General features: G+C 49.2%; 1 protein-coding gene across 2 annotated transcripts; it reads right to left on the reverse strand.

Annotated features, from left to right (window-relative positions):
- Positions 1–5,668: 5,668 nt before the first annotated feature.
- Positions 5,669–13,568, reverse strand: SERTAD4 (SERTA domain containing 4). 2 transcript variants are annotated; one of them, XM_062571866.1, is made up of 4 exons: positions 13,484–13,568; positions 13,003–13,187; positions 12,540–12,655; positions 5,669–9,417 (listed from the first exon to the last, which is right to left on the reverse strand). In XM_062571866.1, the coding sequence occupies exons 2-4, from the start codon at positions 13,169–13,171 to the stop codon at positions 8,656–8,658; spliced, it is 1,047 nt and encodes a 348-aa protein (XP_062427850.1). In that variant the 5' UTR covers positions 13,172–13,187; positions 13,484–13,568; the 3' UTR covers positions 5,669–8,655. The 2 variants fall into 2 exon arrangements, with proteins under 2 accessions (XP_062427850.1, XP_062427851.1); XM_062571867.1 differs by lacking the exon at positions 13,484–13,568 and adding an exon at positions 13,261–13,280.
- Positions 13,569–13,779: the final 211 nt, after the last annotated feature.

Below are 13,779 nucleotides of genomic sequence, written 5' to 3' on the forward strand. Positions count from 1 at the left end.
CATTTTTTTTCTCCAGACATATGACATTGAATTTCTGCAGTCTGATTCATCATGTAATTTCCTGCTCCTGATTTTGACTCTTCAGACAGATATGAGGACCCACCAATTAATGAGAAGTAATGATACAAAAAAGGCTTTCTTCGGATAATTGTTTTTGATGCTCTGATAGATACAGACTCAGCTCGAAGGCCCCTGGACTGCATCAGGTCCAAGTCCTGCTCCAGTGTGGACAAAGCTCCACATTGGCCTTTTATTCCCACCAGCGCTACAGTGTAGGATTGGGGTGAAAAATGCTGCAACTGGTGCTGGTGAGAGGAAATTTGGTTCAGTGGTATTGTACAAGCTGGTACTTTCTAAGCAACTTCACAGACTGAGGCAGGGAAAAATAAGTTCCTCTCTTCAAGTCATGCTAATGGAATATTTCATGCTGGATCAGGATCAGACGCTGCAAGGTAGACATTGTCTAATACTGAGGAGGATGTGGGATGAATAAATGCCAGAGCGAGCAGCCCTAATGACCCTGGCTGTAAAGAGCCCAGAGACAAGACAGAACAGGACCCGGACTCCGGGAAGCAGCAAAGCGAATGTGTGAGCACATGTGTGTGTCCTCCAGCAAGCCACCTCCAGCCTCCCTCCGTCACGCCAAGGAGAGCCTACCACCGCCTGCAGGCAGCCTGCTCAGAGAGGTTTCGGGTTCATCAACAGAAAAAAGCAAAAGAAAAAGCAGCTAAAAGCACAATTTTAACCCAGAGAGCTATCACAAATGTGAGCACTTAGTGTTGATCTCAACGCTTCCTAAATTTTCTGAATTCCCTGCTTACTGAAGAGTGAAATTAGACTCAGGCTCGCAACTTGCAGCTTACAGAAAGCAGCTCAGAGCAGGTAGCACTATGGAGCACACAGGATAAAAAAAGATTATTGTGGGTGCAGACAAATATATTTCAGCAACACAGACTTTGTTTTATCAAGGTTCAGACTGAGCATTTGCATAAGAATATCCGTATGGATATTCTTTATTAAGGTACTTACATTAACAACCTGATTTTCCATCTTAAGAGATTAGGGAGAGGTAAATGAGGTCTGTCAAAGCAGGAGCATCTCTAAGCAATTCCCCGACGTGGGCTGGGGACACGTACCATGGCAGATTCCTCCACCTTCTGGCGCTGGCTAGGGACGTCGTGGAGGTCTCTCCTCTGCTTTGAAGCAGAGGGTCTAGCAATCTTTTTCATTCAAAAATGTGGCACTTAGAAGATGCAAGTCAAAGTAGGGTTGATGCAAAGAAACAGGAGTTGAGGCTGTAGCTCAGACCTCATCAACTTGCCACTGATTTCCCAGGTTGGAGGCACAGGCAGCCGAGCGGATGTTTCCCTCTGGCAGTCCCCAAGCACCCAGGAGTGTTTGGGAGCAGCAGAGCTGGGATGCAAGGGCTGATCCGGGGGGGGGGGGGGGTCTCATACAGTGAGCCCCAGTGCATCCTCTTTCCATGCCTCAGCCAGCAGCAGGGGAGGAGGACGCTCGTGCAGCTTTCAGATAGGACTTCTTCTGTGGGGGAGAGCCATAAAGCGACTGTTTCTTTCTGTTAAGCCTCACCAGAGATGTGAGGGTTGGAGCAGAACCTGCCCGTCCAAGGTAGGGCAGGACCTAGGACAAGTGCAAGGGCAGATGGACAAACAGAGAAGCCGGCGTAGCCACCAGCAGGCACAGAGTGCCCCAGCGCTGTGCAGAGCTGCTGCCAGCAAACCTGTCCACGTAGTCATAGTTCCTCGCTGACCTCCAAAATGGTGTACAGGCGTGTGTAAGGATGTGCACACACAGAAAATACAACTCTCCAATCTTTTTCCCATTTCTCTGGAGTGGCTTAGTTCCTACAGACTCCTGCGGTATACGTCTGGCCTGAAGGAAATGATTTGGGTTGGGCGGTGTCAAGGGTGAAGACCCTCCAGCCAGCTACTCTTGCTGACCTCAGAAACTTTTCAATTGATTTCTTCACACCAGTTCCAAGAGGAGAGGAAAAAATAAATAACTCTATAGGTATCCGGCTAAGGGAAGATTGGCCCAGCAGACATCTTCTCACAAGTTGTGCCCCAGGGGTCTGCCCCTCGCCAGGTCACTGACCTCACCAGAGGTGCACCAGAATGGAGTATGTGTCTGTCCTCAGCTAAATCTGGTGTGTTTTGCTTAAACTGACCATGCTTCCCATGGAAGAGTGAAATTAGGATACACGTAGCAGAATTAGAGGCTCCTTGTCCATGTAAGTAGGATGATTTGCAGAAAACGGATACTGGCAATGGGTATGGTTGATAATGTTAAATGGTAATAACAGAGATGAACACCCTGTTTTCTGAAGCCATGGTAGAAAGGGCATCCAAGAGATCAGAGCTGATAGTGCCTGCACCAGAGCCAGAATATGCTCTTCTGCAGAGCCTGGGAAAGCGACTGACCACCTACGATGGGAGCTGGACTTGCTATGGACAGAGAGGACTGTCTTGTGGTGACAGGCTGTTCACTGCTGGGACAGGACTAAAGCTGCTCTGGGCCGGCTCATCTCACTACCCCACGCTCCTCAGGGGGCTCGCCCAAGCTCCTTGGCTTTTCCATACTTGCTTTTTAAAATTTCATCAGTGCTCTTGTGTGGTATTTTATGCTCTTGGGCTGCAAGGAAGCATTCTCAGCTGCAAAAAGAAACAGCATTAAGTTTTTATTATTATTATTATTATTTTAAACAAAATGACTGTAAAGCGTCACCGAGTGACACTCCCTACTGCCAAATCCATTGACACGCCTTGTGTTTTCACAGTCACATTTTCCTTCTTAAAAAAAAAACAATTCTGTCTTCTCTGCTGCAATGTGCAAGGCTCAAACAAATGCCAGGGCAGTGACTGAGAGGCCGCAGCGGCAAAGCCGGGAGCCGGCCTGGGCTCGGGGGCTGCCGGCTGCGCAAAGTAGATGGAAGAGTAGCTCTATGCAATTTTTAACTCACAGAGCTCTTTTCAACTACAACACTTATTTTAGGCAGTGCTTGGAAAGCGTATTGCAGCATTGGTGCATTGTAAACTGTAAAAGGTTAATTCTGACTGAAAAGTTTGCCTGGTGAATTTTATTATAGCTATCTTTCCCGGCTGTGGGTGGTAGAGGTGCAGCGTCGGGGTCCCCACTGGCCGGGGCTGCGCCGGCCGAGCGAGGTGCCCTTGGGTTTTGCAGAGCTGGGCGCCGCGGCGGATGAGGGGATAGATGCCCGTCAGGGACGCCTGCAGCCCCCCAACCCCGGGATTTGCTCTCCTGCCCTGCCGGGGACGCTCGGAGCAAGGGCACGGGGCTGGGTTTTAAATCCCCTTTTCCGGCAGCACGACGCCTCCGGGTGCTGCAAGTGTGTTGGGCCCCAGGGAGGATCAACTTCGAAAAAAAACTTCCTTGAGATAGTTTTGCTCCTCTTATTTCATTAGCTGCATTTTCCTTTTCTTTTCTAACTCACGTTGCAATTTTCCTCACCCCCAAAACCTGGCAAAAGAGGGTAAAAAAGGAAAAAGGGGGAGACCGGGGCAGGGTGACTATGTGTTTCCGTGAGGACGCAGCCGAGCACGGGTGGACGCGCGGGAGCTCCTTTCCCACGAGCCCGTCGTCATCGTCAGCCTCGGGGCAGCCCCGTCAGCCTCGCGGCCCTGCGGAGAGCCGCTGTTGCCGGGCCTTCCCCGGATGCACTTCCAGTGTGGCCACGTTCAAAACACTGAGGGGTTTTGTCGTATTTACAATTAGAGTATTCTTCAAATTGTTTTCACTTTAAAAGCTTTTTTTCTTCTTCTTTTTTTTTTCTTTTCTTTCTTTTTTTTTTTTTTTTTTTGCACTTGTCTGGTTCTGCGTGGAATTCAGATTTATGCAACACATAACCAAAGGTGTCTGAAGGTTCAAAACGCGCAGTGCGATGCCATCATATAGCTCTTTGTTATGCTAATTTTTCCTTCCAGCTGCTCCTGCACTGAGCGCCCACCCGACATGACCCGACCCGGCTGGCAAGCGAGTGGGAGCGAAGCCGGGCGGCAGCGCTCCGGCGCGGGCGAGCTGCCTTCCTCCACGCTGCGGCGCCTGCGCCCAGCCGCTTTCCCACAGCAAAACAATTTAATATCGCAGCTCCGCTGCCGCAGGGCGCGGTGAACTATAGGGATGAAGAAGCGATACTCTCTTGATGGTGAAGTTGCCATAATTTACATCTTCTCCAAGCTGCCCTCCCTCCCCGTGCATCTTTGCAGCACCTCTGAGCGAGGGGGAGCGAGGCAACACAGGAAAATACCCCAGCAAACCTGAGGGACGCGACCCAAGTTCTTATTTTGGCACCTGCTGAGGTAGCATTATGCGATTGGAAGGGATTTTTAGCATGCAGGTGTCATCTTCAGGTTGCATGATTTAAATTAAAATTAAGCTTCCAAAAGGGGGGGGGGGGAAGTTTCGTATATACGAAGTTATCAGTCTGGCTGCCTCTCTACTGTTTGTGTTGATATTCAGTTGAAGAAAGTTCCTCCTGCCCCTGATTCTAGGGCCTATGAAGATATTTTATTGATAGCACATGGAAACAAAAGGGAAAAGGGAGCTTTGGCAGCTGCAGAGGGACAACTAGGGGCTACTGGCATCTGAGACACTTCAAAGACCACAGGGAACGTGGGGCAAGCTCCTAGCCAAATGTCTTATTTACAATGGTCGCTGGCAAAATCGCTAGAAAGGCGATATTAACACCAGCATCCTTCAGCTTCAGTTAACCAACAGGCACTTTCAAGGGGTAGAAAAATTCCACCCACCAAAATGGGTTCATGTGATAAAAATGAATGGATGTGATTAAACTCCTTGTCTTAGCCTGTGTGCAGAATAAAGAAAATGATCTGATAGTAGCTTATGCCCTATTCATATTTCAAGATTTTCTTCATTACTATGATGCCTATAGAGGTTATTTTGAAGTTCCAGTGTTGGAGCAGTTCTACACTTCTTTTTCTTGATTGCACGACCACTACGCATCTTACTTTGCATTGCAAACGCAAAATGAAATTTTCCACAGCTTACACTAAGTCATTCACTGGTAAACCAGAGTCATATCTGTCAAGCAGAGAAAAGGGTCCAAGAGGGAACGATGTGTATTCAACCTCCAAAAGTAAAACATCTGTTGTCCAAGATTTAAGAATTGTTCCAAACATATTTTGTTTCGTGGATTGTTTGGTTTTTTTCCTCTTTTGCTAAGTGTGCACACTTCTGAGCGCCCCCCGAGCGCACACCTAGACCTCTGCGCGCCTCCGAGGGGGACCACAGCAGGGAGTAAGGGAAGTCGATGTGCGCGCGTGCCCGGCCGCCCAGCCGAACTTGGCCTCGCTGCACCCGGCAGACGTGGGACAGCAACACCAGGCCGAGCGCGGCCCCGAGCGAGGCTACCTCTGCCCCAAGGGCAGCCTGCGTTCGCCCGCCCCACGGCCGCGGCCCCGCCGGGTTGCACCGCGGCCGTCTCAGCGCGGTGGGTGGCTTAAACTAGCACACTGCACTGTTTAACGGCTTAGCTGGTCGAGCAAAAGCAGTGACATTTTAGCAAGGCTGCCAAGTATAAATGAAGCACAATAACATTACTCTGTGTGTTTTGAAAAAAAAAAAAGCAATTTTTTTTTCAACTCAAATGAGCTACACATTTCCATGGGAAACATATCATCTGGTGAAAAGCGATGCTGAAGATAAAACAACTCTTTTATTCTTAGCGACTGTAAAATAGACCTGACAACAGAAACACCTCTTTCTGCTTCCATTTTCCGTGCTCTGTAGAACCAGTGTAAGCGCGGATTAGCCAGCTGGTGCTAGCGCAGTGCTTTATAATGCTGCGGTCTACGAGCAAAGTATGTTGTGACACGGAGTGAAACAGTCTCTCCAGAGATGAGCTCTTCCGTCTACTTCTTGCAGACAGACCAGTATCAAGTTCAGGAATGTTCATTTAACAGTTGTGCATGGGCTATGCATAAGGCTGAACGATATTAGGACGATCCTGGGAAAGAAGCGCTTCTGGAAAGTTTGTGATAGTAGCGATAACATACTGCAGCACGTGGTGAGGAACGGGTCTATCCACTTTATCCTCCCCACACCGTAAAGCCAAAGAAAATTAAATGGTGAAACCCACTAAGCCTAATCTAAGTTACAATTTTGAACAAGATCTCCTGTATTTTTGCCAATTGGTCAGGGTTGTTTCCAGCTCCCTGTTTTAGCATTAAATGCCTCAGTCTGTTCTGAAGCGAACAGAACAGCTTAGTGGGCCGCTGAGTCCGAGGCAACGACTCTCAGTAGCAGCAGGGTCTGGAGAAAGGCGTAAAAGCCCCCTCGACCTCAGGCCTCTCTTTCACAGACTAGTTGATGTTTCTTCCCGTCCAGGTGCTGACGACACTCGGGAAGGCTGTCCCAAGGGTGACCCTGCAGCTAAAGAGCTGCTACAGAGGCCAGCGCAGACCCATTTCGGATGCTGGGTCACTTGAGCTGCTCCAAATTTCAACTCAGAAGACCATGCAATGGCTTATACATGCAGATCTAGGAGCCCTTAAAGGCCAAAAAGCTCTCAGCACCCCAAAACTGATGTGTGGCCTGGGAAACACTTGGCCCAACACCCTCGGTGGCTGCTCCTGCCAGCCCGCAGCAACATCTGTGCCTTCTCCATGCACCTCCAGGCCATGTCCCAAAGGCTCCTGAAGACCTGCCGAGACGGCGCGCTCTCCTGGACCCAGCCTGGGGGTCAACCGCTGCGTGAGCTCGTCACCTCTGGAGCAGCGCGATCAAATGGTATTTGCGTGGGCAAGAGAGGGGACCATGGGGGAAAAGGATCCAGTAGCCATTGGAGATGTAAAATTAAAATGAATTTTGGTCATTTTAATAAATATATATATCAAGGAAATTTCACTTTACTACAACAACACATTAGTATACAAGCAGCTAATATTTAAGCTTAAAACATCAAATGTTTATCAAATATTGGAAAAGAGCAGACGTGACTAGACTATCTGGGTGTAATGCAAGAAAAATCAGTTTTTTTAAAAAATTGGTCCTTGTGGACAAATGTCTAAATGATGATCCTACTCATACACTGTATGAATGAGATCTATATTTAATATTATTATTATTATTATTATTATTATTAATAAAGAAGCTTCTGTCTTGGAGAAATCAGGTGGGATTTGTATTTTCTTTATTCGTCAGCTGTCACAACGATAACCCTCACAAACCTGCCAGGCCCAGCTTTACCCAACCACATAAAGGCTGGCACTGATTTCTGTCCTGGATGCTCTTCTAGGGCTCACACCAGATTTTCCATGTGTTGGTACTCAGCACATGATGCTATACCTAAGTATGTCTACCTAGGGATGACGAAATTTTGTCCTTAGCCACTGAAATCCCAGCTCATTTCTCCAAAATGTTCTTTTTTAAAATTAAAACCCTTACATTCATTCAGATAAAATCATGTTTATCGCCACATTCTTGATTAACATTGTGCTTTTTGCTTTCTTTTTTTTTTTAAATCAACAGCAAAAGTCATATAAAACTCCCACATGCTTTTGCGATCTAAAAGAGAGAAATTATGCGAAACAGAATAAAGTATAAAACATGCCACTGGTTCATGAACTTCATTATACGAAGAAGAAAAAAAGAGCCCCAGCAACAGCCAGTTGCCATAGAAACGCTCAAGCATCCCAATGCTTGTTTACAAGAGACATCTCTCTATTGTTTCTTAAATCCCTTCCTAAGGATGGCAAATCAAAAAGCAATTGAGCATCAAAAAGGAAGAACAGAGATGTTTGAATAGGAAGTTGAACTCAGTACTTCAAAGGTTAAAGGTTTCTAGTAATATTGATCCACCCTGTTGTGTTTTTTTTTTTTTTTTTCTTTTTTCTGTTTAGGTTAAATCCCTGCTGTATCACTGGTTTATACTTAATTTTCACGCTGGCAAAAATTAAGACAAAAAGTAAGGCACCAAAAAAGACCTGCCCTGTATAACAACAAGCCTCATTAGTTACTACAGCCGAGGTGAACACATGCGAGTCCTTGAGCTGCATGTTGCGTTTCTGATTGACATCCCGTAAGCAGGTATCTCCCTCCGCTACGTCCACGTTTTGTCAGCTGAAGAAGACGCCGAACGCAGGACTTGAAGAGCATCAGTAGGAAAGGCAAGGGCTCGCTCCCAGTCCGGGCAGCCAGTCTTTTGTCAGAACCAACACTGCGTTCGGAGGAGCGCATCACCCTTGCTGGCAGCATCAATTTGTTTACCAGACTTCCAGCGCCTCAGTAAACGTAATGGAGGTTCTTCCTAATTAACGGCAGACTTCTTGGGGGCAGGGATATAGAAAACGATATGTTTTCCCCATCTGGTTGATCGATATTTTCGGTAACAAAAGCTGCACTATAGCTGGAGCCGCTGCAGCGTGAGGCAGTAATGCAACTGTGTTCTCCGCGAAGTCTCCACGTTTATAAATAGCCCGCTGGTGCAGATCGCGGGGACGCTTTGTGCAATCTGCTCTTCAGTCACTTAAAACTACATGTAACGTTTGTGGCATGATTGTATCACTTGTAGAAAACTATAAAAAAATCCATTCAAAATAAAATTTTGATAGATAAATGGCCATGCTGCGCATGCTTCGGCAGAGCAGGAAAGACTCCTCATATTTTACTTCCTTTGCTGCAGCACATTTTGTTGCTTGGTAAAGGTTCCTTTTTCCTTAAGGATTTTTTCCAAGATTCACTTACGTTGCTCTTGTCATTACATCCAGTCTCAAAGTAATCATAGCATTTGCCTTTACATTCGAGGGCATGGGTGCCTCTTACGGGTTCACAGTTTAGGGCGACACTGTCTCGCTTAGGCTCGTTACCTCCTTTCTCATCATTAAACTTTGCCCTGTCCTGATCACCATGAGACCCGGCATTAGTGAGGAATATTTCGTTAGCGGGTATCTGGTCGTCGCTCCTGTACGCAGGGCCACCGCCAAAGTCATAATCCACCTGCTGGGAACAGCTTGGCAAAGACATGGCAGGGGGGGAGGAAGAGGAGGAGGAGGAAGAGGAGGAGGAGGAGGAAGTATTTTCCGTGCTAGCATTGACAGAGTAGGGTAGATTTAAGTAGTGACTGCCGCACTCTTGATAGAAGCAGCAGGCGTGAAACTTCTCGTACTCCTCCTTGGCCATCCGCAGCCGTTTTCTGTAGGGGCAGTCTTGAGGCACGAACCACTCCTGCGGCGAGGCGCCGCTGAAAGAGCAAGCGGAGAAGCACCAGCTGTTCTGCATGACGATTTCTCCGTGGATCCTCTTCATCAAGTTGTTTATGAGGACGGATCTCCGCAGGTAGACTTCGGGGTCATCGATGAACTTCAGCTTTTCCAGAGACATGTAAAGGATATGGGCCCTCTCCTCGAACACCGAGATGGTCTGAAAATGCAAAAGGCAGAGGCGACAGGACTGACATCAGCTGGTTTTGCTCCAGGCAAGGAGAAGGCAAACGAAGCCCAGTATTTGCGCACCATGGGCTGCTACTTTTCTCATTCTGTTACCAAGGCACCTAGAAATGTCTTTTTGCTTCACACACCCGAGTTGCTGGGGACCTGTTTTCTGTTGGCACCCAAATTTACCTGGATTTAGGAGATCAGCAGCCTAGCATTACCCACAGGGCGCTACTAACAAACAGGGCACAAATCCAGGGTGGGAGGGCAAAACCCGGGCGCACAAACCTGGCCCCTCCTTGCATCCTGGGTTAAACTGCAGAACTGCCGTGCAGTTTTGCTCCAGGGGGCTTTTTGATGCAAAGAGACCCGACTCCCATCCGTCCCTGCGGGGCTGCCGCAAAGCCGCGAGCCAAAGGCTTGCCGGTCGGGGCGGGCAGCCGCGGCCGCTGCCGGAGGTCCCCGCTTGCCGCGCTCCCCGGGGCTGCTCCTGCGCACGGAAATCGCGCGGGGCGGTGGGGGGAGCAGTCTCAGCGCGCCGCCACATCTGGCGAGCAGCTGCCGGCCCCGGCTGGGAGCGCGGGCCGGCGGGGACTGGGTCAGGAAACTAAGAGCGGGTGGGGATTTGCGAAAAGCCTGGCTCCGAGCCCGCGGATTTGGGCTCCCTTCCATGGTCCTTCCAGGATTGCCTTTCCCCGCACCGACAGCACCAACAGGTTACTGCACCCCGAAGGCCCTGGCTTTGGCGCGGTAATCGCTACCCTGGGAACGAAAATAGAGAGGGGGTAATGCATGCTACTGTAAGCAGTATTACCCAATTTTCATTTTTAGTAAGAATTCAGTTTGTGTAGGAGGAGAGAAGCACAGCACAAAGAGAGGCTGCTCCAACCCCCCCCCTCCACCACCACCGTCTGCGGCTCGATCGTCCTTCCCTTTCCCACACGGTTACAGCATTTTTGCAGAGTGGAAGTTGTAGCCATGAGGACTGAAAGGGCTTAAAGCACGGCTGCTTTTCACATCCATTCGGCTCTCCTCAGCCCTCCGGCTCTTTCCATAGCTGGGTCCTGCCTGCAAGGCTCAGAAGAGGCACACAACCTCGTAAAAACAAAAATAAGCCGTGTTTTTCATGTGAGGTCCCAGCTGAAACTCCTCTGTGTTAGAGCAAGTCATCTTCTACAATAAATGATTCACTTTAAATTATATTATGCTTGTAGGTTAATTTGTGTCCTTGATGTTGCAGTAACAGTCAGTGAACCCATAAAAGCCTTGAGCGAACCCATAAGCCTCCGACTGAGGTCCTCCTGGAGATATGTCCCACAGAGCCACCAGCAGGAACAAGTTGTGAAAGGCTTTCTACTGCAAAGGCTTTACCAACACTTCTGGACAGGGGCTCCCATACCCTTGGTGGGAAGAAGCAACCCCAGAACACAGTTTGCTCTTTCATGGGCAGAGAGGAGACATAAAAATGCATAAGGAAATCAAAGAAATCTTGGGGAGAATCCTCCCTCCCCCAGAACCCAGTGCTGCAGAGCAGAAAACATATTTGTGCTAGAAAGCCCAAACCAGTGACCCGAGATTTCTGACATGCTGCACTTCCACAACAGCACAAAACGATGTCTTAGACAGGTCTATCCTAGCAGTACCTCTACAACTGTTTTTCATGCTATTAGAAAGCACAAGCAACTATTCATTTTTAGGAGGCAAATAATCACTGGTATAAAAATCTGACAATCTCTTCAAGAAAAGAGCTGGCTGAAATTAGAGAATGATGTGTTGTGTATAAATGTATGCATACACACACACACTCTCTCTATATATATACATGAATATATATATATATGAATAATGTGTATATATAAATGAATATATATATATACACACACATATAAATAAACAGAGCAAATTATTCAATAACTTTTGTGACATTTATTCATTGTTCTGAAAGCAGATCAAACACCTTCTGGAATCAATGACAGGGCAGTTTTTCACCTTCCAGTCAACACTACCTGTAGCAGAAAATTCCTTTGGCTATCCTGAGGTCCTTGGGGAGCGAGCTTGTCATTACCACTCACTTCTCCTAAATTAAAATCTCTCCGGAGAAATAGTATCCAATTGGCCAGACCTCCCCACAAGGCGCCCGTGGTATGAACGAGGCCTGAAATCTCATTTCATCTCAGGAATTCCCTGTCCAGGTGGGAACAGCGATGCAAGCAAAGGTAACATAGAGACTTGCTCTGCATCTTGCTTCGTTTTAGCTTCTGCCTCTGGGGCTCTAATGATACTATTGCCTTCCACGAGCAGTACTTTAATCACATTATATTATGTCATCTCTATCTCCAAGAGCAAATAGATAGCATAGGAGTACTATGGCCCAGGAATGATCCCTCAGGGCAAGGATGAGGTCTCAAGGTGCAAGCTATCCTTGAGCACATCAGTCCAGGTGTTCAGTTCCCTACAGGACTGGGCAAGGGCATCAAATCACTCATTAAAAGACAGATTTCAATTTATATATTCACCAGCCCGGGAAATGTTTGCTCTAATCCCTCTCTTGGTGGCTTTAATTAAAAAAAATTTTTTTTTCATTTACTAATCTGTTCTTTTGGAGTTATTAGCTTTTTAATAAAACAGGATTAAATACTGAAGGAGCCTGAACTGCCTTTTCAAGTCATTCTGTTTTTCTGGAGGATGCTTATCCCCATTTGGGGTATATGGAACCCATTATTATTTTCTCCCTGAAAAAAGTTTTGAATGAATGGGCAAAGATAGATCCTTTTTACTTAAAATATCAATTTTTACTGTTTATAGAAACATTTCTGTAAAGATGATCTAAGCTATTTAAGAACAAAACTGTATTCCTCAGAACACAAAAGTTATTCTGAGCATTTACATTTACAGTTGTTATAACTAAAGAAATGCCTTTGCTTCTTAAGCCATTTGATGACAACAAAACAATAAATGCAAACAAGTGAGAACTCTTCGTTTCTAAGCAAACAGCTGGATCGCTCTCCTAATTTCAGTGGAGTATTTCAGCCTTCTAGAAATGGGTCAGTCAAGTGCTACTTATAAGCATCTGAAACGCAGAGTAAAAATAACGAGTATTAGAAAACATACTTTATGTGTGCAGCTGCTGAGCGGCGGCTGAAAATCCTCTTCTTCCACATATTTCCTTTTAAAGTATGTGATCTTGGATGTTGTTGCAGGATTTGAAATTCCCCTGTAATGCGATCCTGCGGGCAATAAATCAGATATGACAAATGACATGCGGTTTGCCGGAGGTTCTCCAAACAAAATACTTCTCGTTTCCCTTTCTCGCTGCGGGAGAGCTCCGCCGCCTGTTTTCGGGCACATGTGCAGCGCTCCGCAGCCAGCCCTCGCCCGGCTCCGCCCGCAGGGTCGCACGGCCCCGGGCGGGTCCCGCACGCCCCCGGCCGCCGCCGGCTCCGGCTCCGGCTCCGGGGGAGCTTCCAGCCCGCGTTTCCAGCCCGCCGGGGTCGCAGCTGCGCTCGCGGGGCCCCGGCGGCTCCGTGCCCGGCGCGGCGCGGTGCGGTGCGGCGCGGCGCGGTGCGGTGCCTACCTGCGGCGGCTGCGGCGGGAGCGGGGCCGGGAGCGGGGCCGGGAGCGGGGCCGGGAGCGGGGCGGCCGCAGCACGGCGGCTCCCAGAGGGCGCGGCAGGCGGCGAGCTCGGCGGCTCCCTCGGCGGCGATGGGGGCGCCCAGCCGGTGCATGGGCAGCACCAGGGTCATCGCGGGCGCCCGGCACCTGCAAGCGAAGCAGCGGCGTCAGCGCCCCGCCGAGCCCCCCGCCGAGCCCCCCGCCGCCCCCCGCGTCTCACCTGAGCGCCCTCCGCCGGGGCTCGGCCGCCGCTCCCGGCCCCGCCGCGGCGGGCGCAGCAGATGCACGCACGCATTGCAAATATGTTACGGTTTTTTTTTTTTTTTTTTTTTTCCCCTCTTTGTCGTAAGAAACAGACCCCAGCCCCGGCCGAGCCCTCCCCACAGCGGAGGGAGCTGCCGCTGCCCCCGCCGCCGCCCCCCGGCCCGGCGCCGCTCACGCACCGGCTCCGACCCGTTCACTCGCTGCCCATTTCCTCCGCGCCGCGCTGGCACAGCGCGCCCGGCGCCGCGAGCCCGCGGGGGCGGCGGCGGGGGCCGGGGCGCACGCAGCAGTTCGCGGCTGCGTTTCTTTCTTCTCTCTTCCCTCCCAAACGCGGCGGACAGAGCAGGCTTAGGTAGTTGTTTCCACTCGCCCGGCTCGGACTGAACTGGATCTGCCTCCAGTCAAAACACGGCGAGACGAAGACAGCGAATTGGCTCCGGTTTCCAGCCGCGAGTTGCAGTCCCGCAGGAGCCAA

The sequence above is a fragment of the Rhea pennata genome, chromosome 3 (genome assembly GCF_028389875.1).
Source record: "Rhea pennata isolate bPtePen1 chromosome 3, bPtePen1.pri, whole genome shotgun sequence".
Taxonomy (NCBI): Eukaryota; Metazoa; Chordata; class Aves; order Rheiformes; family Rheidae; genus Rhea; species Rhea pennata.

Coding starts and splice junctions, on each gene's coding strand:
- SERTAD4 (XM_062571866.1), bottom strand. CDS start 13,171: ATGACCCTGGTGCTGCCCATGCACCGGCTGGGCGCCCCCATCGCCGCC. Junction 12,656..13,002: donor TCCCGCCGCAGCCGCCGCAG/GTAGGCACCGCA, acceptor TATTGCCCGCAG/GATCGCATTACAGGGGAATT. Junction 9,418..12,539: donor TCAGCAGCTGCACACATAAA/GTATGTTTTCTA, acceptor TTGCATTTTCAG/ACCATCTCGGTGTTCGAGGA.